The sequence below is a fragment of the Rhipicephalus microplus genome, chromosome 5, assembly GCF_043290135.1.
Source record: "Rhipicephalus microplus isolate Deutch F79 chromosome 5, USDA_Rmic, whole genome shotgun sequence".
Taxonomy (NCBI): Eukaryota; Metazoa; Arthropoda; class Arachnida; order Ixodida; family Ixodidae; genus Rhipicephalus; species Rhipicephalus microplus.
Genome location: NC_134704.1, coordinates 69,367,415 through 69,395,144, shown reverse-complemented (window position 1 = coordinate 69,395,144; position 27,730 = coordinate 69,367,415). Strand labels below are relative to the sequence as shown.

Here is a 27,730-nt window from a genome sequence, read left to right as displayed (position 1 = left end):
GCCCCTCACCAGTCTCCCCCCCCCTCTTTTGTTCTGAAATTCACTATAATAGCATGGACATTTTAAGAGCAAGTCCTTTTAGTGCGCCAGCAAATCCCGGTTGTCATCCAAAGGCTGGTCGTAATTCAAAGATAGTTAGGCGTGGGACCTGCCAGTTTTTGTGTGATTTATTGAAACATTACCGTCTTTTTCTTCTGCTTTTTTTCAGTTTCACAATTTGACTTCATTCGGCCCCGAGTCTCTGGATGACCCACAAATTTTCCTGAGCTCCTTAGATGGTACAAATGCGTCGACGCAAGTTTCTTGTTGGCAAGTTTCCGTTCCCACGGCACAAAATAGAGCCAAAGTTCCTCACAGGCCCTCTTCTCAGATTGCCACGTGACGAAAGCTGCTCAAGTGGAAGCTACCCTTGGATGTGCGTTCCGCTGTTCTTGCGGCGTTATGCTATGGTAACTGTTTCTGCCACGCAGTTTACACAGCTTTTAGCAGGTCTTGAAGTTAAAAGTGTCTGTGACACAAACGCGTATTGCTGCATTTCATTGCATTGTCAGTTCTGCTGGCACTGCCTTCTTGAACTCACCACTTTACTCGTTTCTTAAATATAAAGAAATGGTAATACTGGAATCGTTCAGAAAGCAGCATTGTAAAATTTTGTTGTCATACAGATGTTGCATATTAAATGTTACTCTGATCCACATATTGACACATGACAGTCGGCTCTCATGGCAGTGGGCACTCTTCCTCAGCCTCGGCGAGCGCTATCCCTGCTATCCAAAGCAAGCGTGAAAAAGCATGCAAGCTGGTTTCGCTTAGCAGCAAACTTATAACAGGTGCTATAACATGCTCATTATGTAAAGTGGAATTACTGTACTTTGGAGGAACGGTGGCCAGTACAGTTTTATTTGGAAACACTAAAATAAAATAGCTCGTCCATTGATGCCATGGATTATTTTTTTTTGTAATGTCCGTAAATGATTTTTTGGGCAGTTAAAATGACACTGAACAAAAACAACTTTTTGTGCATTGATAAATTACTAATTTAAGATACTAAAAACGCCACTCTTACCGCAAGAAGACGCTCGGTAAGTGAGAAAATGCACGAAAGGAAAATGTTGGTGGTGACGCTACCTTGTAGTTCCCGCTCCAAACACTGCGATTTTAGAGATTTCGGCGTCTTCTAGGCTGTGCATAGTCGATAATCTGTAAAAATGAAGTACATTTTACTGCAAGGAGGCCATAAACATGACATACAAAGTTTCAGGAAATTTTGTTCGGCCCATGTCACCATAATACTCAAAATACCATTTGAAATTTTATGTCATGTGTGAAGATTTCAGCTTGAAATTTCAAAATAAAATTTTACCTTCATTTTTCCTCTAAATATAAAGATATGATACTGAAATTAAATATGTTAAGGTTCTCAGAGTATAATTTAGTAATAACTGTTGTCTCATTGTTTCACCTCAGTTTCTCTTTAAGACAAAAAAAAAAGCCACTGTTCTCTCACTGAATTGAGCATTTTGCGTCAAAACACCCAAGGATGTTTAATAGTGCAAGTCTATTGCCAGCAGTTGAGTTCTGGTTGTTGCAGCTGTCACCGCCTGCTTGTGCACCATCTTTTTGGTCATAATCACTGCCATCTTTCTTGCCATCATCTTGGCAGCAGTCATCTTTATAATGTGTTCCACACTGCGCAACTTGCATGTCATGAGATGGTCATCTGTGCACACAAACTCTTGAGGAAGCGTTTACTGTCCATTGATCCCAGCTCCGGGTCTGTGAAATCCACATTTTACAGACGAAAGCTGTTATGAGATCACAACTCGGGTCACGCGCAGTTGTCCGCCGCTGCCGCTGATGTTCATAATCACATTGCGCGATATTAGAAAAAAAAAAAAGCTAGCTCCAATGCCACAGTGGGGCTCAAAGCCGGGTCCACTGGGTGCCAGCCCAGTATTCTACCACTGAGCTACGCCGTTTTTTTTTTCCCGGTTAAACTTCACAAACGGGTGGCTAAGATAAATATATTACAATTCACAACGAACAATACAAAAAACTTAAAAATAACTAAGTCCGTCAAGCATTACTATAACACATCACGTCCTAGAATTCCTTCATGATCAGTAGGGCTTCTACCCTTTCTACCCATAAAAGTACACATTCGTCTGTTCTTACTACCTCGAGTAATCTTGAGATGCTTTCTTTAAAATACTCTCTTGCTGGTCTTCTGTCCGGGTCACAATGAAATCCAGCCATTCTAGAGCGCCATATACTGTGCAAGGCAGTCATCATGATAAAATCGAAAGGTAATCCATCCTCATTCTCTATTGCCAAATACCTGATCCCATGAGGGTCTAACGGGAACTCTTTTTTGATTGTCCTTTGTAATACGTCCCAAAAATAAACTCCTTCCCAACAGTGCAGAAAAACATAGTCAATAATTTCCGGTTTCTTACAGATTAGACAGTGAAATCCCCAAGGCATATAAAACCCACGCTTCTCTAGGAAGGTTCTTACAGGAAGTGTTCCAGTGTGTAATTTGAAAAAGAACGTTTTTGCACTTGGAGCTGCTGGCATTTTTTTAACTCGTTTAAGTACATTCTGACCCTTGCGTGCTGTATATAGCGCTCTGTACAATGGGATAGGGAGCATGGTGTCGCATAAATCTTTGTACAGTTTTTTCTTTCCAACAGACCACAGGTAGTCAGTTGAAAACCGAACACACAAAAAACGCACGCTGGCCACAACTTCCTTCATGTATCCTTGCACAGCCCCTGTGGTAACATGAGTGCTCACAACAAACTCGGGCAACGGTCTACTTAGTTTTGTTTGACACACTGTTAGTAGGAAAGGATCTCTTGTCTCGCGAAAAAAGAAAAACTTATTTACTAACTGCTTGACAAACAGATGTCCTAGCCCAAGGCCTCCACACTTCACTCGCCTAAACAAATTCGTGCGACTGCACCTTTCCCAGTTAAAACCCCCACACAAATACTGCAAACACCCGATGTAATTTTTGCACATTGACCCGGGAACAGTACAGCACTTGCATCACATACCACAGCTTAGACACAAAAAACCAGTTGCATGCAGTAGCCCTAGCAAAAATGGACAGATAGGTTGCATTCCACCTATTCGCTTTCTTTTTAATTTCTTTCGTTTGGTGTGTCCAATATTCATCAGTACTTTTGTATGACTCGAGCGGTACTCCGAGATATTTAATTGGCATTCTTGTCCATTTAATGGCTGCAAAAAATTCTGGTGTTGAAGGCCGATATCCATGCCAGAAGCCGAGGCATTTACCCCAGTTTATGTGGCTTCCCGTAACTTCGGCGAAAGATTTAGAAACTCTGATTGATTCTTCAATACCTTCATAGCAAGTGCTACAAATCGCAACATCATCAGCGTATGCGAGTAGTTTGACCTCTGAAGATTGTACTCTAAACCCATTAATGATGTCATTCTGCAATATCGACCGACATAAAGTTTCAATATATATGCAAAACAAAAGTGGACTAACAGGGCAACCTTGACGCACTGAGCGCTCAATTCTAATGGGGGGCCCAATGTCTTGTTGATAATTAGTCTCGTACTACCATTCCGATATGCCATGGCTACTCCGTCAATAATTATCTTACCAACATTAATGTGCTTCAATACTGCAAACAAAAGAGCGTGGGCAACGCAATCAAACGCTTTCTCCAGATCCAGCTGGAGTATGGCCACACGAGCTTGACTGGTGTCAACACATTTGAGCACGGATCGCATTTTATGAACGTTTGTAACTATGGACTGACCTTTGATTCCACACGTTTGGTGTGGACCGACGATATCTTTTATTACTGACTGAAGTCTAGCCGCCAAAATTTTCAATAATATTTTGTAGTCTACGTTTGTCAGTGCGATTGGCCTGTACGCTGTGACGTGCCTGAGTTTTTCAACCTCGTCTGTTTTCGGAATCAGAACGGTACGCGATTCACCAAAGGATGGTGGTAATTTCTTTTCCTCATATGTCTCATTAAAAACGCCCACAAGTATTGAAGACAACTCACTTTTAAAAGATTTGTACCACTTGGCACAAAGACTATCGGGTCCTGGAGATTTCCCGGGATTTAACTTATCAATCGCCCGTTCAACTTCAGATGCAGATATAGATAATTCCAAAGAGTTTTTCACTTCCTCACTCACTTGCGGCATGCGTCCTAAATATTCGTCTTTAAATCTTTCTAGGTATACCTGTCTACACGCAAAAAGGTTTTCAAAATGACTTAAAAATACGGATAAAATGCTGTCCGTATCGGTTACTTCGTGACCATCCTTCTCTATTTTTTCGATATGATTCCGTCGAGCGTTCGTTTTCTCCACCCCTAACGCTCTTTTGGTTGGCGTGTCTCCAGCCGCTAAAGCCTCAGCCCTTGCACGGACGAGTGCACCGCGGTAGCGTTCCTCGTCATGCAGTGCAAGTTTCTGCTTAATATTGCGTATGTCAATTTTATACTCTCCCGGTTGTTTGCACTCCAAGTCTATTAGTCTTTCCAAAGTCTTTTGGAGTTCTTTTTCTTTTTTTTTTCCTTTCGTAACTCAATGCGCTAGAACAATCAATAGCTTTTATTTTTATTCGCTGCTTGAACTCTTTCCATTGTTCTGCAAGTTTAGCTCCATCATCCATATTTATTTCATTGATGCAGTTCATAACCTGATCTAAGAAATATTCGTTAGTGATCAAAGTGAAATTCATCTTCCACAGCTCCCATGAGAAAGTTCCACCTTTTGTTTTCTCCCCCATATCACATTTAACTAAACAATTATCACTGAAGTGTATTGGGTAGACAGCATATGTCTTACAGTGGGCTATTAATTCAAGCAACAGGTAAATGCGATCAAGGCGCGCATGGCTATTCCCCTGAAAATGTGTGAAATGCACATCCCGCGTACCCTCCATACAGCTGCCCACGTCTTCTAACTCGAATTCAGTAACTACGTCCGCTAGCGTCCTACTACTTTTATCGTAAATGGCGCGTCCATTTGCTCGATCTCACCCGTTGAGGATGCAGTAATACATATTTCCTTTCCAAAGTGAAGTGCTGCTTTAGGCTTGAAAAAAAAAGTGATCGCTCCTCGCAAATGGTTGGTGCATATATACACACCATACGCCACTGACATTCATTGAATACAAAATCACAGGAAACCAATCTACCAGACGGGAAAGAGAATGTATCTTGCACTACCAGACCCGGCAACTTCTTAATGAACAAAACACAGCCTGCCTATCGCTTGACTTACAATTGCATAGTAACGCGCCGTAAACCTCAGCACCATGCCCCGGGTCTCCTCCTCACCGTCTACTTTTGTTTCTTGTACAGCTAGTATATCCAGATCATGATCCACGAGCAGCCTGTAGACTTGGCTTTGTTTCCACTTGGCGGCAAGACCTCGAACATTTAACGTTGCCACTCTAAGTTTCGGTACAAAAGCCATGTCTACATAGTGAAGAAGTTAGCCCGGGGCATGATGCTTACCTTCAGCATCTAGCATAGAGCTAGACATCTTCGGAGCCTCCAGGTGGACCCGTGCTACTGGAGGACAAAGGTGGCCAGTGTTTGTCCAATATCGTGTTGGGACGCAGCCTTGTGCTGCTGTGTCTGAACGAGGTCGCCTTCGCAGGTGGCCCCTCTTCATGCTTTTCACTGGACACCTTACGCCGTCCTGCAGACTGCTCGCGGGGTCTTTTGCTTGATGCCCTACCACTGATACTCTCGCACGACACTGTAAGTTCGGTTAATTCCACCGGCTCAGGCTCCTTCGATGGGGTGCTTGTGAAGCCTTCTTCAGTTTGGCCGGCTGGCTCTTGAGTAACCTCCCCAGATTCTATGTCTGCTTGGGCTGTTGGTTCATCACCACCAGTCGGTGTGGCTGTAGTAGTTGAAGCTTCTGGATTCACCACGTCGCCTGCGCCTTTCGCCACGTCTTCAGCCTCGGTCACGTCCATCACCAACTCTGCTGTGTCTTCACCTTCAGCTGATCCTATAGCCGATGCGTACGTTCGCATGCATGCGTCTTCGCTGTAGCCAAACCGCCGACAACGCGACCATCGGGGTACCTTACACTCTCTTCTAACATGGCCGGTACCTTGGCAGCGCGGACACTGCATTGGCCGACCAGGTGCAATCACAAGTGCCAGTTCACCAGCCACCCTGATTTGATGCGGGAGATCTTCAACCTTCACGTCACTCTTGAGCTTAAGAAGCACAGTCCGTGTGGTTGACCCCTTGTCGCTGACTCCTAGAACACGCCAATTCTCCCTGGTGACTTGTACGACCTTCCCATAAGCCGCCAATGCCGTTCGCACATCTTCATCGTTGACGCCATACAGCAGCCAATGAAGACGCAGCCGCACCTGCTGATCCTGGGGGTCTACAATGATGCAGCGTCGACCCTTGACTTTCAGCTCCTTCACGTCCAGCAAGCGTCTCGTAGCGTCCGCGTTGTTCATGGTGACTGCCCAGACATGATTCATCTGGTAGGCCCCCAGTGCCAACACCTCCGGCAGCAGTCCTGTAGGTCTGAAATCTTCTAGTCGATACGGTCTGCCACGCACATCACCGTGTAAAAACACCGTGTTTTGCGCGACGCATTTCTTGGGCAGTGGTGGCAAAATTACCTCGTATCCTGCGTCTTGCTCTTCGCTCGTCCTGTTACCGTGGCTAGTATGTGGCGCAAACGCCGCTCCTACGGAGCACATGATTCTTGCGTCCGACGCGCGTGAGTGCCGACGAAAGAATGAGCTACGCCGGTGCTTGTGACTTGTTGGCTAACTTGCCTTAGGCAGGCTTGATGTCGGGGAAAGCAATTGCATTAATACGACTTATGAAGCATATTAAAACACCGAAAGAACAGCGACTTGTCGCACAATGCGAATACCTAGAGTAACAAGTGGGCCGGCCAATGCTCCAACTCATTACAAAAGCTTGTTCTTGTTCCCCTAATAACTGTGGCGCATACCCACTTTAGCCACAATTCCTGATCGTCGGTAGCCACAGCATGAACAATTGGCACAAAATTTCTTGCAAGTGTTTAGTGGATACCAGGCTTCTCAGAAGAATGATGAAAAATAGCATAGCGAATGCAGACCTACCACCCCAAAAAATTTATTATTAATGCCCTAGTGGGCATCAAGCAAGTGTGCTTGCAGTAGTTACCCAATGAGTGTTTTGGGAAGGCTCTGAAAGGCCGCTCTTCTAGCTTTCGCTGTGGCTGCGCTGCACCTTCCGCGCAGGTCCGGTGTTTTTTTAACAGTTATCAATGCTTTCTGGCTCTGCACAATCCCACGACATCACCTAAAAGTGAATGGCATCAAGAAGGTCCATCTGTATCCTTCTCCCGGATATTGGCTAAAGCAAGCTTCTTTGCATGATCATCGAAAGCAAGGTTCTTATTTTCACTGGATATTTCAACTGGCTGAAAGCAAGCACAAGCTTTGAGGGTGTGTTCCATCAGTCCATGTTGTGCACTCCATGTTGGTTTTTGGTCGCCATTCACAACTTTCCGCAAATTCCTTCACATCATTACTGTTTTCAGCGCTGGAACTGGCAAACCAAGTTTGCGTGCCAGATTTATATGCTTCTTTGGGTTTTACTCACACTTGAGTTATTTTGTTTTTTTCTCAGTCAGCACCTTTAATTTCGTCGACATTGTCAGAGGGTTCATACCACCATTAGGCTAACAACTTTGAGATGCAAGAAACTCGTTGGACATGCAAACAAAACGCTCCGTTATACAGCAGTAATATTATCAGCATATACTTTGGCTGATGATCTCATTTTTGTTGTCCTGGCCTCATCAAGCGTGAGGCCCACGGGACGGCTTTATGCTTTCCCATATTAGAGTACCATGTACTCTAAATCCTTAACAGCTTGAGATCCAGGAAGTGATGCGAGAGCGAGACAGAACAAAGGGAATGCAAATGATTCAATATGACACTGCTAAACAAATGGTCTAGCCGACACCATATGGGAGTGCAAAAGTAGTGGTTAGGCAGGTCCGCATGATACCAGCGCCTTGTGTGTATGTAATTGAAGCAGCAGTTCTTATTGGTCTTTTAAATGGCTGCACTTAAAATTGTAGCAACTTGTATGAAGTCACACAAAACTAGGTCATGCAGAGCTGGTGGGCACCTGTCTAGTCCTGACTTGGCTAGGCTTATAGCCCCTCACCTCTCACTTTCCCACCCTTTGTTGTTCCCTCTCATTCTGTCTATATTCCTTTTTTTATGCTACACTTTACTCTTTCCACTTCTTCCTTTGCTGCTCCTAACACTCACTTCCCTTTTCCATGCTCTTGCTACACTAAACTGTACAAAGTTATGCCATGCTCTTAGAGTACTTGGGTAGCATAGTGCTAACAACCCTCACCTTTTAATTGTAACTGCGCTAGCGCAAATCTCAATCTCGCCAAATTTTTTTCGGAAGAATTTCTCGTTCGATCTCTCTCCGGGATCGTTCTGTTGCCCATCAGAGTTGTTGCATCTCACGATGGAAAAATCAGTGCTTGTGTTCTGGGAGTGGAACAGAAAAGGAAGAGGGGGGCGAAAAAAGCATGTGGCAGTTCGGGATGATTATAATTTCTGGTCCATGCTACACAGCGAACCTCGAGCAAAACTGCTTTGCTGTAAAGTGAGGAGAAAATGAAGACACGTTCAACAGACAGACGCCGCCTTTTCTTTGAGTATGTTACACGAACTTGCCCACATCAAGCTCTGGATGCTCGCTGGTCTTCTTTGCTCACACACTTTTCTCACCAGAGCACACCGCTATTTAAATTAGTTCCGGACTGATGCCTCCTACTGCATGAAAAAGTTCCTTTGTGGTAGCTTTTGTGGAGAGCATTCTACTGCCCTTAGTGTGCAATGCACATTGTTCAGCTTGGGTGGCTGGCTCTTCACACATCATTTATTGGGAGCTGGAACACAGCTTAATCAAGTACATTGAAGCTCTGAGCTTCAGAAATGCCAGTTTGCTGTCCCAATATACAACTCTTGGTGTCAATGCTATTTTTTTGACCGCATTGTTACTAAAGGGGTGTTAGCCAGAAAAAGAAAACTTACACTCTTAATCAGAGCTTGGGTAAATGTTGTCTATATCCTGGAAACCAGACCAAAAATTTTGATTTCCTGGCTATATTCATCACTTTAGGTGGGATTTGATTACGAGTGTATTATCCTGAAATACATATGCCAAATCATATCAACAAGGTTTCACTGTATGTACCATAATGAGCCAGCCATCTTCGTGTGCACAGCGCTTGCATTTTGTGCTAGAAAGTGGTGGGTGCCATACGGGCTTTCTTTCACCTGCCATGTCCTGATCACTGTACATGCCCCAATACTCTAATGCATAGTGCACAGTGAGTGCTTTTCGAAGCACCATTGGAAAATAATTCTGTATAATATGTATGGACGATTTCAAGATTGGAAGGTTTGTACCCTAGAAAACTTCTGGTCACCTCATTTACCAGCTCCTAATGTCGAAACTGAAAGCACTTTTTCAAGTTTCTTTTAAATGTAAGAAATGTCTCTTTTTAGTTCTTTAGATAAAAGGAGTGTGCGTAAGGTTCAAGGGAATCTCATAGCTTTTATGCAGCTCAAAAGAATATTTATTTGAATATATTTTGCTAAATAAGGGAAAGAAAGTGTAGGAAATCAGCGGTCTATTTTTAAAGCTTTTCTTGCCCATCGATGCTATTAAGGCACATTTGTAGACGAAACCGGATGTCATCAAGGGGCTGCGTTGTTAAACAGTAGAAGGGTCTATAGACTGTGCATGTGCCACATACGTTGTGAATGGGATTTACTGAATCATGCTTTGTTAATATATTTACGGCACTTACTGGAATGAGAAGTATGTGGACACTGAGAACGTGTGCACTTTGGTATTTCACAATAAAAAGAGAAATTCATTTCTGGTTGTGGCTTACGTTGGTTGGTGTATAGCATCATACATTTCACTTGCACTATGTAGCTGTCATTGCTGAATGTAAGTCTCTCTTCAGTACACATGATGTGTTTGCTCCCTTTTCAACGCAACAGCAGTTTGCTGCAAAGAATGAAAGAAAATATATGCAACACGAGAACTCGCACTTATGTCATAACGTGAGTGCTCATAAGTTCCTCTGTAGTGTTTTTTTTTTTCTGTTGTAATCTTCTGAATTGAGAACTGCAGCTTACACATTTTTTGTTTTGTAAGGAAAGTTCAAGTATTGCAGTAGCCACTTCAGCTCAAGTTATTCATTTTTGCTAGAAGTACTTCTTGCAGGCTGTGTGTAAAAAGTAACAGTGAATAAAAAATTTAAATGGTTGTCTTAGGTTAACATCTTAACAACGATGTCTTAGGTTTTCACATTATTTTGCTGCTTCCTCATGGGGCTTGAGCCGGCCTCAAGTTTACTTAAAGGGACACTAAAGTCAACTACCAAGTTGAACTTGATTGTTGAAATGGCGGTCTAGAAACCTCGTAGTGTTACTTTTGTGCCAAGGAAGGGCCTATTCTGAAATAAAATCACGTTTTAGTGTTCCGGATCGGGTTAGCACAGTTCAAATTGCCCGCCTCAGGAAGCGGACCGACCGGACCAATTGTTCTAAAAACGTTGGACCGGACTGATTCACGTCACTGTTGCGATGCACAACGTTGCCCAGTTTCACTGCTCTAGTAGCTGCAGACTGAAAGTAGCGGGAGCCACAGCAGCGACAAAGGTCTTTGATCAATTACCCGCCACTGGCTTCGAGATTGCAGGCGATTTTGTTTAAACTGAACCCCGCTAGATGGCACCACCTGTCCAATGTAACTACGCAAAATTGAATTTTGAACCACTCGCGCCATTCCCCATAGTAACGTCCGACGGTTCTTTTTTCCATGAATCAAACAGAAACGAACAAGGAGCATTTGATTGCATCTCTTGATGCACGGAAGGTTCTTTATTTTGTGCAGTTAGATCAATTACTAGTGATTAATTGTAGGTGGTCTGTCTGATGTCTTCGGGATCATTTTGAAAATGTCCTACTGCAGCGTTTGTGTTCTTGTGCATTTACCTTAATTTCTCGATAAGTAGGGTTTTGTTGTTGATAATATTGTTGTTTTAATGTTGTCATACATTGCGCTTTCAGTCTGACGTAAATTGTTATTTGACTTAAGTGTCCCTCTAGTGATCCGAGGAATGCGGAAAAAATCAGATCTACCGACACATGCCTTAAAGCAACCGAGTCTATTCCTACTGGACCAGAACTGCAGCAACCTTGTGCATATCTGTGCTGATAGCTCGACTACGTTGTCCAGTTATGATGGAGCAGTGGCTATACCATCACAAGGGGTAAGTCTGCGTTTTAAGACCTCACATGCGACGATGTCCACGATGGCAGAACTCGCGGAACTCATCGATTCTGAAGAACTCATCGAACTGGAACTCATCGATTCTGAAGAAAGACCGAGAAAATGGGCCGTGCTTTGTGACTCAAAAACGGTGTTAAAGTGCCTGCGGTCAGTTATCCGACACGAATGCCATGACCAGTTGACATGTGAAACTGCAAAACTTCACCACGTCGTAATCCAAAAAGTCCACAACATCGTCTTTCAGCGGTTACTTGAGCTTTGTGATATCAGCGTAAATGATTCCGCAGATCATGCTGCTCATGCGTCACATCAGGAAGCAAAGAGCGTTCCAATTCCACTTTCAAGAGTGAACGTTGCAAGGCAGATTCGTCAACTGGCCCGCAGTCTCACACTGACTGATTGAAACACACCAAGCTTACAACGTACCGGACTACATGAACTTGACCCTTCACTGCAACTCGGGCCTTCGCCTGGTCTACATCAACGTGAAGCTTCGTTTTTCTATCGCCTTCGGCTGGGAGTTGCTTTCACGAAAGCATGTATACCTCATTAATCGCAATGACTGACTGTGCGGCATGTGATGTTTGCGGCACCAATGAAAATATCGAACACTTGCTGTACCACTGTCCTCGAATTGTGTCGGAGAAACAAGTACTTGGCAACGTGTTGCGGTGACTGGATGATCGGCCTATTTCTGTGCAGGTGCGATTACAGCACCGTCCACATCCCTCGACAGCCCACAAGGCAGTGAAAGCCCTCTTGTGTTTTTTGAGGATGATGACTTTGGGTGAACGCCTCTGACTTGTGGTTGATTTCTACACGCTGCAGTGAATTTATTGTATGTCTCTTCCTTTTCTTTTCCTTCTCTTCCCTCTTTCTGATCTTTCTTTGTCCCCTTCCCTAATCCCCCAGTGTAGGGTAGCCAACCGGGTGTCTTTCTGGTTAACCTCTCTGTCTTCTCCCTTCGTCTGCTTCCTTCGTTTGTTGTTTGTTAGCTCTCATTAAAAGAAAACTAGTCCTGAGATTTACCCGTACTCCTCAGACGGCATATATTCCATTAACACCATGTTAAACTACGCTACCGTAATATTGTTTTAAATTCGCGGTTTCAAACTACAGTTATGGGGCAACGATATACTTACGGAATTATGAGAGTATAAAGCAGCTCAAAAAACAGACACAGGAACAACAGGCAGTAAGCAGTGTGGAACGTTCTTCTGTTCTTTTTGCGTCTTCGTTTTTCCGCGCTGTTCTGCAGTCACGAAGACATGCGAAAGCATCCATTTCCAGACCTTTTGGAACACTTTTGGCAATTAACTTGCGCAGTTGAAGGGACGTGGCAAAGAAAAACTCTTTCACTCTTATTCGCTAATTATGCTTTACCTCTGCCAGCACATCACTCTTGCCACGAGGAAGCGTTTGGTAAGCCAGGAAACGCTAAGAAAGAGCTCCAATCGCTAACTGCTTCGCGTAACCGTCGATTCGCTCGGAGTGTGTGATTTGTCGGCCGTATGCCTTCGGTATGGGGCTCGCAAAAATGGCCAGTTTCCCGTTCTTACAAACGTTTCCTTGAACTCCTCAAGAATCATTAGCGGCAAAAGTGCAATTAAACAGGCTCTTTACCGCGAGAACGATGCATCGTGAAGACGACCGAATATTCTTTGTTTTGGGGACGGCCAGAGAATCGCGGTTTTAAGTGGAGAGATCGCGTATTGTGACGGAGCGAGGATTATGTGGCGCAATTAGGGGAATGGCGCGAGCTGTGTACAACGACAAGCTACACGTAAAAAGCTCCCGCATGCAACTGCCAACAGCCGTCGAAATAACACGAAACACACGCGGAGTGCATCTCGGGTGTCGAGTGAAAGCCCGGTCCGACAGCATAAGACCGTCAAACCAGAAAACAATGACACGTCGCTGAATGAATGAGCACTTGTGTTTCATTCTTTACAGATGAGTAGAAACGCCTCCTTGTTGGTGTTGTTGTGGCCTCACAGCTTGCCATAACTCGGGGGATAATTGAGTCTTTCTTTCTTTTTTTTTTATGAGGTCAAGAAACCGCTTGGTTTCGTGCCATCGTGCCCCATTTTCTGAGTTGACTCGGCCTCGGGGCAGTTCCTTTTCGAGCTGGCCTTTTGCTAGTCCGGCCGAACACTCTTCTCTGGGATCTCTGGTTACAATAGACCGAAAAATGCGATCTGCCTGTGGCCTTTAGTGAATGAGCGTGTTTCCGTAGCAGAACCATTAGGCCCGTCTGGCCTACGTGGAGGTGCGACCGCTGTCTAAAGACAGAAGCGCAAGAAAATTTCACCCCGTGTCTGGTATAAGGCTGTTAGGTGATGATTGATTTGTAGGTCCGGTTCTTAATCGACACCGAATTAGCAGAGATTTTCATTCCTATGCTTCTTTGCAACTGATCGTGCGAAATCGATTGCCAATGGTGTGGCTATAGTGTCGGGAATATCCGGAAACGAACAATTTTAGGTTAATAGATCACGTGGTTAACAATTTAGAGTACTTGGTACTCTACAATGGGAGGAAGCCGTCCGGTGGGCCTCACAAATGCGAGGCCTTGCTGCCAAAAATTGCGGCATAAACAAGAACTTTCTCCCAATAGCATGACCTCTTTGAATTGACTTTATTTCCTCTGTTAAAACCAGAAAGGAAGCAGAAGCTAAAGACCGTGTTGCGTGACAAAGGCTTCTGCTCCTACGGCAGTTCGGCACGCAGGCCGTACATAGCACAAGTCAATACAAACCATACTGTACGGACATATTCCACTGAATAGTCACGAAATTAAAAGAACTTGTGTACCAAAAAAAAAGTGGAAAAGTGAGGAGAAACACGTTATGTCTGCAAAGAGAAAACAAAAAATGTTAGATTTTTTGTTGTATTTATGTGTGTGATTACGGACCAAGAGTCGCATGGTTCCTTATGAATTTGCCTAAGATGATTTGAACGCGAAGAGTATGTTCTTTGTCTCAGTCGATTGTACTCAGCATAGTACTGCCCCTAGTTCTCAGGTGGGTGGGCGGCCGTGGCAAATGCCGCTTACTGGTCTGCTTCATCGCGTACCTCTTTCGGTGGACCAGGGGTCTCAAACTCGCCTCAGCGAGCGGGCCGCAGCTACGCAACGAGGTCCCGCAAGGCCTGTCGCTACAGGGGAGGAGGTACAAACGATGGGGGGGGGGGGGGGGGGCTATAGGGGGGAGCGGCTGTAGTTTGTATTTTGTCAGCGAACGTACGTTGCCATCTAAAAGCAGCCTTCCCACATGTCATACGGGTCTTTCCTGAGGGTGATATGGCGCCAGGGTTCCTACAAGATGTCGATACCTAACGCCAAAATCATTAAAATCTAGACACCGATTCCGAAATGCAGTTTTTGTTTCACGGCTATGTCTCAACACATGGTCACCACATGGGGTGCTTCACGAAAACAGTGCTTTCAATCAGTCATGCCTGTCTAGCCCACGTACATACTTAACAAGAGAAGAAATTCACGCATATCCACCAAGTGGATGCTGACGATGAAGCGAATATTGGTCATAAGGTCTATACAATGTAAGGACGGACAGATGGAGGGACGCACTCACGGACAGACAGAGGGATGGTCTATTTTAAAACCATACCTGTGTTGCACCTGCCCTTCGACTGTGCGCGGCGCACGGATGGATTGAAGCCGGATGGTCATCGTGAGGTCCTAGAAAGTTTCGCTTAGAGAGAAAAAAAGAAGTGCGATACAAACAGTCATGTGAGGGCCGCAAGCGAGAGGATCGCGAGCCGCATGGGGCCCGGGCCCCGCGGACCGCGGGTTTGAGACCCCTGTGATAGACGGTCCAGCCCTCCGATTGTCCTTTGAAGCGGGCGCCTTAGGAAAAATAAATAGCAAGCGTGCGCGCGCAATGCCGATGAGCCGTGCCTGACGCGACCTGTTGATGGTGAAAGTCTGTACAGTCACCCTTGTGGTTTTAATGGCCGTCAACTCCGAGAATAGAGCTAGAACACAAGCGCCCTCGCTTGCGTTTTTTTAGGCGCGTCATAAATGCGAGGTGTGAAATAAAATGTAAAAGTGTTTCAAGAACGACAAATTTGAAAACCTGAAATTCGTAAACTCAATACTTTTATACTGCAGTCTCTCTTCTTCCCCCCCCCCCCTACAGTGTTTTAACCTGTCCGTCCTAAAAATTTCTGGGTAGAAACCCTGTTGTTTCCACAGTACAATGTCGACGCCAAAAGAAACTTTTTTTTGGTATGAGAATTGTGTCGAGAATATGTGGTACGGCTCTTAGCCGTTGTGTGCCTCTCTCTCTCTCTCTCTCTCTCTCTCTCTCTCTCTCTCTCTGTGTGTGTGTGTGTGTGTGTGTGTGTGTGTGTGTGTGTGTGTGTGTGCGCTTGGACATGGCAGGTGATTGTGCAAACCGCAGAGAAACAAACCATTTGCTGAGGGAAAAACTATTGATCTGCTCAACAGGGACCTGAGTAAAGTCAATATCGCTACGACACCCACGTAGAGTGGCAATATATAAGACACAAATATACCGTGCGTATACCACAAGAAACAAAACAAGTCGAAAGCGTGCACTTGCCAGTGCTTTTCCTCCGTCTTTGTCGATAGTAGTTGCACATTTAATTTTCTCCATTATAAACATTCTCGGTTAGCGATAGGCTTTATTGAGCATATACATTAAGCAATAATATTTAGAATGATTACGTGTAATAAAAAATCTTCAGCATATGGCAGCCCATTTCGCAGTTTTGAAGCTGTGAGCATGCTAACTCATAACAAAAATTATCATTAAACGAATTAGCTTGCTTTACAGTCTTGCTCTTACAGGCAGGACATAATGCGACTCGGGTTGCTGCGGCAGCCTTGACCGTCACGTATATTGCGTCAGTGCGAAACGCGTAGAAGGAATTCTTAAAAGCGGAAATTTTTTTCTTCGAATAACTGCGCTGACGTCAACTTCGTGGTGATTAACATGCGTGCTTAGACTTCGCAGCGTTGTTCTTGTGTCTAGGTAAATTGTCTTTTTTGTGCGTTGCTTTTTTTTTTTGTCTGCAAGGAGACGAGGTAAAGCGGATGGTTTTGTTAGTTATTCCATTCAGCTGCGTAAGAAAATTAGTGGGTTGTGTATGCATTAGCGAACAAGTGCTATTCGCGTACAGTGTTCTCGAAATTACGATGGCAAATTCTGAAAGAAAAAATAAAGACTGCACTTTTAACGCGGCTTGAGCTTGGAGCGTGACATATTCGAGACCCGTCACAATGTACCTAATTTGCGCTACGCAACACAAAAGAGCTGCTGCTGCCTCTAAGCTCCGCAGGCCTCATTGAAGTGCTATAAATGGTTCCATTGTGTATGTGCGTGCGTGCTAGCGTTATTCGCGTGTATGTGATATCGCTGTGTGTACCATGCTGTTCATCGAGTGGCGCCTGCAGTAACGAGGCAGTCGCAATCCAGGCCCGTAACTGGAAGGGGAAGGATGCTGAGGGGGTTGTGACGCCCTCCCCCAAAACATTTTTAACACGAAAGTGTTTTATGCCGAGGCCCACCGCAGCTTCGCTGATGTATTTCCGTCACGTATACGGCATAAAATATTTACAAAGATATTGCAAAGAAAAAAAAAACTAAGTGCAAAACATCTGCAGCCGGGCGTCGAACCAGCGACCTGCCACTAAGTAGCGTGTGACGCAAGCCACTGTGCCACGAAACGTTTTTTTATTACTTTTGCACATCGTGCAATATTAATACAGTGCATAAACAGTACATACAAAGGTGCTGAACAGAATGGTTAAGTAGTGACTAGAATATCTTTATACGGATAAGAATCTCAAGTTGTTCGAGCTACTCTTGAACAGGGTCTTTAGTTTTACTCTTCAGTAAAGTTCGTCTCTGGCCATGCTAGCTAACGGCAAACCATTTATATACACCATGTACGTTTCTTTGAGGGCGCACCTCCACTGGGCATGGTCTCTCCTGCGCGCGCGCTTATCAGATCAGACTCGCGATTCAGAAAAGCACGAAGTTGTAGTGTGCTAGTAAACTATAATGAAGGTCACTTCGCTGGCTGTTGCGGCCACGTTTACGAAAGGAGCGCGCTGCCCACTTACGATGAAGTGAAAATTGTGACAGTAGTTCGCGCTCGTCCTGTGTGTATACTTGTGCGCATCGTATCGTGCGTCTCTCTGTTTGAGCAGCGTGTTTTTAAGTGTCGAGCTGAGACAGTTGTTTGTTCGCGCTCGTGCTGCGTATGCTCGCTCATTTCGTGCGTGCTGTCTGCATGAGGTGCGCGCTGCAAGTTTCGAGCTGCTTGCCGTTCTTCGCATGAAATTGCAATTTGTTGCTGCAGCGTTCATGCCCTCGCTCCTGTGGGGAAACAATGCAAAACGATTGTTCAACTATACCACGGTGAAGACATGCTTCACTTTCGTGTTATACCGATTCTCAAAAATGGGGATCAGCCATGTTTTTTTTTCGTGGTTTCACTTTTCCAGGTGATGCTAATATATTTCCTTCAGAACAACCTGCAGCTGTTAATGTTTGCCGTTCTAGACACAGCAGCCCCCCCCTCCCGCCCGCCACACACACAGAAAAAAAGGCAGGAAAAAAATGTCTTAGTGCCGCCCTGCAGAGGGCTATCCGAGGATGTCGTCGAGAATTTCGGTCTCTGTCCGTATGCCATTCGAAAACGCTTAGCAAGCAACAAAAAATTTACTTGCACAGGCATGACTATAGCGTGAAATTTCTCATCGAATGCTTATTTAAACTTTTTTATTTTGTGCTTTCCCGGTTATGGTAGGCGCTTTCGACTCGAAATGGTGATACGACCGTATACTCGAAAGACAGCGTGCACTTTGATTCTTCTGCCGTTTTGTTCAGAGGTGGTTGCCATATTACGTGACCATTGGTAGGATAATTTTGTATTCACATCAATAAAAATATGTGCGTCGTCTATAGCCGTGAAACGAAGCCTATATATGGTGAAGTGGTATCAACGAAAATCACTACCCAATGGGGGTGTTCATATGGTGAAATTGAGAACCGAATCGGATAGCGATGACATCGAATCGATTACAAATAGAATACTGTTCGGAAAGTTTTCACATAGTGACGCAACCACTTTCAACACATACATATAACGATAATGTCACTCTTTTCGAAAAAGCGTAAGCAGGGGGCCTTAACAATACTAAGCGAAGGCAATCCCGCTCCTCGTTGGAGATTTCTGGTGCTAACCTTCCTCCGCTGAAATATTTAAGTAAGCATAGAGAACAAAAATACAAAGTAGATAGACCAAAGGGATAACACATACAACATATACAAAAATCAGGTCTTGACGTCCCCACGCGGGAGATCTCAAGCCCGGTTGGCGAAAGCTCTGCCGGACTATACTAATAAAGTTGTTACTAACCAATGCAAAAAAAGCACAAAGCACTACAGCAGGTGCACCGTGGTGTTTATATTAAAAACATCTTGAAACGGATCTTACGAGCGCTCACTCAAGTGCTCAGGTAGACCGCTCCAGAATGTTTAGCAGTGGTTAATATTTAAAGCGGAGCTCTGTTCACCCCTTCTTTTGACTTTCCCGCTGCTGCTGATGCGTACTTGCTTGGCTGGACGTGGAGACGAGACGCAGTAGCGCTCTGCAGACCGACGCCGAGTACGTTGCCGAATGCCAACTTGCTGTCACGCGTGAGCGTCGTGCATTGTCAAGTCTTGGGTCCATATACACAAACGAGCCTTATATATCATGTTTTCCTTTCACTGTCTGTACACTGTACGTGCGTTGTAAGGTTGAAAAAAATGGTAACAGGGTGGAATAACTGCAACGTTTACATTTGAATGTGACCTACGTCGTCTATTAAACGCACTAGAGGCACTAAACGGATAAGAAAAACGCGTGATGAAGATGTGGTTGGTTTATGAGTACAGGCCTTAGATCTTCACGTGGAGCGCTCGCCAGGGACGCGGCTATTCTTTTCTCCCAACCCTGAACGCTGTTGTCCCCTTGGCTCACGCCGTAATTTTTGTAAACAAAGCCTCATTAAGTGTGAGGCCCACGGGATGGCTTCATGCTCTCTCATAGTAGAGTACTAAGTACTCAGAATAGTTAACCACTCTTTTTTACAGCGAAATCTGTCATGAAATCACAACACGGGTCACATGCGGCGCCGTAGTTGTCCGCCGCCGCCGGTGTCCGTGACCAGTATCGCACGAAATAAGAAAAAAAAATAACAGCATGTCCACAGAGTGAGTGATGACGAGTGGGGTGAAGCGTCCGTCCGTCTAGTGAACAACACTCTAAGTACCGTCAGCTCGCATATTTTCAACATATACCGCCATCCAGCGGGCATTCTAAGGACTAAACGAGAGGTGGCTATACTATGACGACCACGACGACACGAGACACACGACCGACGGCGTAAGGAGCGTCCCCTATAAAAACTGAGTAAACAAAAAACACCAATGACACTATGGAATTCGAACCCGTGTCCCCTGCGTACCAGCCAAGTATTTTACCACTGAGCCACGTCGATTTTTTTTCTTTATTAATTATTACTGAGCCACGTCGATGCCTGGAAGTTGTTTCCAAACTAGCCTTAGGCAGGCCTGATGTCGGAAAGGAATCGCGTTCATATGAGTAATATAGCGTTTTATAACATCAAAAGAGTAACCAGGCGTAACACAACCCGAATTGAGGTACGGATTGGTTGTCCAATGTTCCGACCCATTAAGAAAGTTTGTTCTTGATAAGCTGTTAATTATGGCTGTTAATTATATACTGTTAATTATATAGCTGTTAATTATATAGCTCTTAACTATATACCTATACGTCAGGCATAATTCTTGATCGTCGTCAGCCACTGCATAAAAAACAAAATTTTTTGCGAATGTGTAGCGGGTATACCACGCTTCTCGAAAGAGTGACGAAGGATAACATAGTGAATGCTGGCATACTACACAAAAATTAGGATTATTTATGGCTTGCAGGTACCAAGCAAGCGGGCTTGTAGCAGTTACCCAAAGAGCGTTTAAAAATGCTCTGAAAAGCCGCTCTTCCAGCTTTCGCTGTGACTGTGCTGCGCGTTCTGCACAGGCCTGCCGTTTTTTTTTTTTCGCTCTCTCTCTCACAGCGGTATCACGTGAGAAGGACTCAGATAGAAGAGAACTCAGAGGAGTATGACAGACAGTCAGTCGTCCAATATCCGCTCAGCCATCGTTTGTATAGGCTTCTTTTTTCCAGTGCTGATAGTACCGTGCAGTTTGCGCTGTGGTCGATATTGCGGTTGCGAGTTAATGGTAATACGCACGGTAAAGTGCGATAATGTATTGGGACGATAAGAGTGGCGAATACAGGTATTGAAGTGGGCATGCGTTGTGCTCGTAACTCGGGTATTTCAATACTCGAGTTACGGGTACAAATATGGTATAGTACCGTATACTTGGACGTATACATATACAGCAAACTAGCACTGCCAACACGTCACATTCAGTCCCCGTGAAAATGTACTCATATGTAGTCAGACTTAATCGTGTAGACTTATACATTGAGTCTTGATTAAATTCTACTCTCATTACTTCGCACGCACCGTGGCTAAATGAGCGGCGTAGATTCAGGCTTCACAGTACGACAACACATTTGACGGTACAGCACGCGCTAAGGAAAGCGCCCGCCACTGTGTATCAGTGGTAACCGTGCTCGGCTGCTGCACGGAAGGTCGCAGGTTCGCTCCTAACTGTGACGTTCGCATTTCGGGGGAGGCGAAATTGTAGAGACCCGCGTAATGGGCGATTTCAATGCACCCTAAAGAACCCCAGGGGGTCGAAATCTACGGAGCCCTCCACTACGGTGTTCCTCGTAATTATGTCGTGGTTTTGGGATATAAGACCCCATATTATTATTATTATTATTATTATTATTATTATTATTATTATTACGGGAACGAAAACACTGTTGTTTCTCATAAGTGGTATAGTTGATGCCCCGCGTGCATGGTTCTGGCACTTGAAACGCGGTAGGGAGCTCTGTAGCACGATATAGGGCATGAACATATATATAGTCACGTGGTTTTATTTCATATTTCGCGGATTTTTGTTGAATACCGCGAAACGTCAATACGTAGCACGTATAACCACAGACATATTGGATCGGTCGTTCTGAAACTCCCTCTATTCAACGTAACAAGATACGCTTAACCCAAAAGTGAATGTGATCAATTTTGCATAACTGATGTAAGTTAATTAGCAATATAAAGGAAAACGGAAAGATATACTAAGCACTGTCAGACGGTTGCAAACTATATGTAATTCATTTGAGTTTTACCACCTTTTAAATATCAGGTCTAGCTTCGAGAAACAATACCTTCACACACGCTCACACACAAAACATGCAGAAAAAACACACACACGCACGCTCGCACGCACAAAACACTGTCACCTTCTAAAAAACGTCATTCCTACAGAAAAGTTCACTAAAAATGCGACGTTTTCGATACGACTAAGTTTCCATTTTTTAATATTTTATGTTTAATTTCTCAAGACGACTTCTCTTGAATGAGCGATGATGAAGAGTAAACAATCGCAAGTAGCCCTGTTGTGTTGACTGCGACGCGCGTGGCTGGCCGTCCATGGCTGCGCAACTTCGCTTCCCGTCGTTGTCTAAAACAAAGGCATAATTAAGGCGACCGAAAAATAAAAGAGTGGACAGGAAGGAAAATGTGCGGGTGCTGACCCGTACCTACAAAAAAAAAAACGTGGGTGAGTGGGTTTTCGGGGTATGAATTTAATGCGGCTGGCGGAAAGGGAAAGTTTTTTTTTTAAAGAAGCGAATTAGCATGCGGAATATGTGCATCCTCAAGCGCAATAGGTGAAATAAATGCCGGTGCGGGTTGAAAAGAGCAGCTTCTAGCGCGCACAATAGATGCCATTATGTGCTCCATTGTTACGAGTGCCCGCGTATCAGGTTCTCACTCCTGAGGAGGAGGCGTGAAGGGATCTTTCTCCCTGACCGAATGTCGCCCAGCCCACACGCGCTTCAAATCGGATACGTAGTGAAGCCGGCGTCGCTTCTTTCGAAGGTAGGTGCATTGCCGAACCGGTGGTTTCACGTTTCTGCATCGATTAAGGTACCAGCAATTCTAAGGCGTTCTCGTGATAGGATACGTTTGTTGCAAACACTAATCGGCTCGACGTCAATGCGGCAATCTATTTGTGATTTACACATATTTATAGAAATTTGGTACGTTCGGGCTGTATCTTCCCGCTGTTGGAACCGATAGCGGGATTTTCTCTATACGCATGGTGTTCCGACCTTTGGTGAGTCAGGTGTTTAATATTCTTTTGTAACAGTAACAATTTTTTGTTGATTGCGCCGGTTATCTGTCATACTTAGGGAGGAAGACGTCTGTCACAGGAGCAATTAAGATGTATATATAATTTAACAATGATTATCGGCAGTTCCTTCCGAAACACTGAAAAGGATACGAACGTTTATCGTTAGCCTGATGCCGGAGTGATAATGGACGTCACCAACATATTCGCGGCCATAGCATTTGTATGGTTCATGAGCTGAAATGTAAATAAAGCTGTCTGCGTTCGTAGGCGCACAAAGAAAATGTTAATTATATTAACTTCGAGGTTTGCTATTAACTCGTCACAGTGTATGGTTTGCACGCAGTTGTGCAGCAGGAAGGCTGATGTGTACAAACACTCAGTCTGCATGGAAGAAGCGGAGCCAGAAGCTATTGGGCTCAAACAATAGCTCAATGAACGCATTCAGCATCGTGATTAGCTTGTTTAGCTCCACCGCTTTGGCAGCCACACGTATATCTTTCGCCAAATACGCACCCCGCATGTATGGACAGCTTCAGTATAGCCTTGCTGTATGCAGTTTCAGTTCGTGCTAGCCTGTGCAAGGCTGGTGAAAAGTTCCCACGCTACTATCTACTGTAGTGTCGCGGGAAATTGAAATTCTTGAATTTTGGGAGTGGCGATAGTGATCGCTGTGCACTCTGACAACATTCGAAATTTTCATAGACTGTCGCGCCGCCTAGCCGAATTCAGGAGCATCCACTCAAGGATGATCACTAGAAAGACGCTCCCTTGTTCGGCTGCGCTAGCCTCAGTGCTAATGAGTTAGCAAGAAACGAACACAAACCACTGTTTTTTTTGCATCAGTGAATATACCGAACCGTTCGTGATGCGATAAATCTGATACGTTCTTGCGAGACGCGAAGTTTCTGTGACACACACACACAAACACACACACACACACACACACACACACACACACACACACACACACACACACACACACACACACACACACACACACACACACACACACACACACACACACACACACACACACACACACACACACACACACACACACACACACACACACACACACACACACACACACACACACACACACACACACACACACACGGAGGCTCAAAATGATAATAATTTCTGGGGTTTAACGTGCCTCAATACCACCGTATGATTATAAAGGACGTATGTAAAACGCGAATTTTAAGAATTTTCACCTCCATCATCAATACAGCCGCCGTGACCAAAATACGATCCCGTGGCCTTCTGGGTAGTAGTCGAGCACAATAAGTTCATAACCACCTAGGGAGGGGGTGGGGTGGGTAAAGTGCAAAAGCATAAAGCGATTAGGTTGTCCTTTCGGCATCGCATGATGGAACTGAAGATTATTGATTATTCTTGCTTCATGTTTCTGTGCGCTGCTTCACACGTTAAGATGTAATGCTGATACACAGCACCCACCAAAATGTTACGGCTGATTTCTTTGTAAAATCACGTCTGCCGATGACGATCTTAGTCTAGGCCTCAAGGATGGATCCTAGGCAAACATCGCGTGGAACGAAAAAAGTTTTGAAACCCTGCCACGTAGTTCTATGGTAATAGTCCTTTCGAAGTCCGAATACTGTGTCTACAATGTTTGACATCTTTGCAAAGTAACTAACATTCGCTTATCGTATTTTTACTTAAACCTCACATGTTATATTTCTTAGTAATACGCTGGGAAATTCGAACAAGGTGCGCTTATCGTGCAGCATACTGGGAGCATGTGGTATGCATTAAGTGTGCGCATGAGTTTCAAAATAATTTCCTTTTTGCTTTGGAAGTCTACAAGAGGAATTGTAGATGTCCATAATGTTTACTTTTGAGTAATTTTTACAACGTGGGTGTTTTACTTGTTTATTTAAGAAGACAAGTCGCTACGCTTAAGCGATAAGCAGGTGTGAAACAGCTAAATTGTAAAATTTAGCCTTGTACACTTTTTTTTTCTAGTTACACTGCACGATGCATGCTTTGACACGCGGCTATGTTCAAGATAACATCAATCAAGTGTAATAAATTAATGCTATAATTGTTTCAAATGTCACTTTTTGAAATATAGTGCGTCTATTCTGCATTCTAGATTTGTTGAGAAATCAGATTTCAAGCTAATTATAGCGTAACAATAACACAGGCGTACTCTTTTCCCGCAGTACGCATACCTCTCGTGGCATTGGACACCTCAGGGATACTGAAACGATGAAGTTCACCCTCAACCCCATCGCTCTGTCCAATCAGATCCGCCAGTTGGGTGATCCCCGAACACGCGACTACCCCGTCGTAACGGACCCTTTGTTCATGTTTACGCTTTTGGCCACGTACCTATATTTCGTCAAGATAGCTGGTCCGCGTTGGATGAAGAACAGGGAACCCTTCCAGATCATCAACATCATACGCTTCTACAACCTGTTCTCCATAGCTGTGGCCATCCGCTTCCTCTACCTCGTGCTCAAGTTCACCTACCTTCCGGGCGGCCACTACAACCTCTGGTGCCAGGGCATCACGGGTTACATGACCGACGAGATGCGGGAGTACTACCGCACGGGATGGATCTACATCGCGATACGCTACACCGACCTCCTCGACACGGTGTTCTTCGTGCTGCGCAAGAAGTTCACCCACGTCTCGCTCCTGCACGTGCTGCATCACACGATAGTGGCAGCCAACACGTGGTTCTTCGCCCTGTTCGCGCCCGAAGGTCAGCCAACCCTGAGCATGTGCCTGAACGTGTTCGTCCACGTCATCATGTACTCGTACTACTTCCTGGCGACGTTTGGTCCTTCCGTTCGCAAGTACCTGTGGTGGAAGAAGTACCTGACCACGCTGCAGATTGTGCAGTTCGTGCTCATCATGATACACTTGTCCATACCACTGTTCGTCGACTGCGGTTTCCCGAGGCACCTGATCATGCTGGGCAACGTGCAGACGTTCCTAATTCTCTGCCTCTTCGTGAACTTCTACATCCAGACGTACGTCGTTAAGCCCACTAATTCTACTCCACAGGTCGGTCAAGGTGCCGAAAGGAAAGCAGTCGGTGCAGTCCGGAACGGAAAAAATGAGTGATCACCATGTTTGAGGGTGAAGAATACTTTGCAGTGTCGTTTTACTATGTCACCTTAATCGGGATAGCCCTTGTCACGTTCTTGCACGCCACGAATGGGAATACAGACATTATCTTAATGAACTTACGATCTCCCCACAGTGCTCAGTCTGGGGCACTTCCCATGCTGATGTCGACCTGATGGCACGCAGATAAAGTGTAAGGTGGCATGTTGCATGCAGCGGCATGGTTCCTGGCCAGCGATTCACGCTTGCTGACCAGTAACTGCGAAAAAGAACATTGAATCAGTTGGTTTCAACGAATGAATTCTCTTTACTGTGCTTGAACATACGAACGCTGGATCTTTTTTGGCAGGTTGTGTTAAAGGGTATTATGATAAAGCCATTTATAACATCATAGCAAATAAAGCTTTATTTGATTGTATACCAACGATATCTTCTAGAGGCGCGAATTCTGTTGCTCACCGCCCCCCCCCCCTTTTTTTTTCAGTGTAATTAGAGATTTATTGTCTCGCGGTACCTTCATGTATGAAAATTACTATTTTATACGGTTGCTACTTGTAAAATAAAGTTACTGCAACACACAGAAAACGTAGCTGTGTTCTGGAACAACGAAGAACGCGTCATCGAAGTGGCTGATGCGGGAAAGAAATTTCTTCGAACTTCAGGCTGTGTGACTATTTTGGGGCAAACCAGACGGAATGCTGTACGATATTCGAGAAATATTTGCCCACTCAAGTGGAATCCTTAAAGTGGACTTCTATGTGTATGAGCTTCTCGGTGTTCCGCTGTAAAAGTTTTTAGACACCGCATATAAATCGAAGGATTGCGTAGTACTCGGAAGTGGAGCAGGAAACGAGGTTTGCGAGAGCTGCACTGTACAATTTATTCGTCGGCGCTGAGGCTTGATGCGTACTGCAGGCCTTCGAACGTTCAAAATAGCATACAAAGATTGTGCTGTAAGTCTGCCATTTTGGTCGGGATCATGTATGAAAGCATACAAGACTTACCAGTTGCGTTCGTGTCGGCTAAACGGGGATACCTCATTGCAAGATTACTTCTTCGCGAAGGAAGTCATTTGATGATTGATGCTCTCGCACCATAACAAAAATTAATTGTCGACGCTGTGCGTAACGTTTCGCTCATTGCTACATTGTACCATCGTGAGTAGCGAGATCAGTTGGTATACTGGCAGTATTCACATAAAACAGTGCTAATAACGAGGGACAAGAAAAGAAGAAGACAGACGGCGGCACTGACTTACAACAAGATTTATTTGCTGGAACCGCGCAATATATACTTGAGCAGTATCTGACAAATAAGAGGAATGACAAACCAAAGAAAACAGAATTCACCTAACAACCGAGTAATTATCGTGATAACACGCCATGAACATCACGTGTGCCAACATTCTGAAGAAAAAATATATATTTTTTTGTGATAGAGCAATCGAAGGCCTGCTTACACATAGATTGCCCAGCCTTTCCATTTCTGCGGCCTCATAAATTTCGCGTATCATCTGATCCCGATGACGCCTAATGACCGTACAATGCTGCAAGTTGGGAACACCACCGCAGTCCCGGCAAGGAATGCCGAGGTGACCCAATACTGTAGAAGAGAATCCTGGTTCCAGGAAAGAACGTGGCTGCAAAATTAAGCATCGCAACAAGTGCGTTCCATTCATCGAAGGGGCGGTGTATTCTCTACCCCACTCCTGTAACAAGTTGTACATCGGCCAAACAGGCAGGTGTTTAAATGAGCGGCTGTCTCTTTACAGTATAGTCTTTTTCACAGTATAGGGCCACCTCGACATTCAGTGCCGGGACTGCGGTTGTGTCCCCGACTTTCAGCATTGTACAGTCATTAGGCGTCATCGGTATCAGATGATACGCGAAATTTATGAGGCCGCAGAAATGG

At 44.7% G+C, this 27,730-nt stretch overlaps 2 protein-coding genes across 5 annotated transcripts in view; both read left to right on the top strand.

The window, feature by feature from the left end:
* The window catches only part of LOC119174442 (uncharacterized), a 55,383-nt gene extending 45,429 nt beyond the window's left edge, over positions 1–9,954 (top strand). For all 4 annotated transcript variants that reach the window (XM_037425336.2, XM_037425334.2, XM_075895646.1 and 1 more), the window contains one exon: positions 209–9,954. In XM_037425336.2, coding sequence (XP_037281233.1) covers positions 209–221 — 13 coding nt within the window. In that variant the 3' untranslated portion in view covers positions 222–9,954. The remainder of the gene's footprint in view (positions 1–208) is intronic.
* Positions 314–26,282, top strand: LOC119174444 (very long chain fatty acid elongase AAEL008004). Its single transcript, XM_037425339.2, has 2 exons — positions 314–449; positions 24,907–26,282. Exons 1-2 carry the CDS (start codon positions 442–444, stop codon positions 25,814–25,816), a joined length of 918 nt encoding a protein of 305 aa, XP_037281236.2. The 5' UTR covers positions 314–441; the 3' UTR covers positions 25,817–26,282.
* Positions 26,283–27,730: the final 1,448 nt, after the last annotated feature.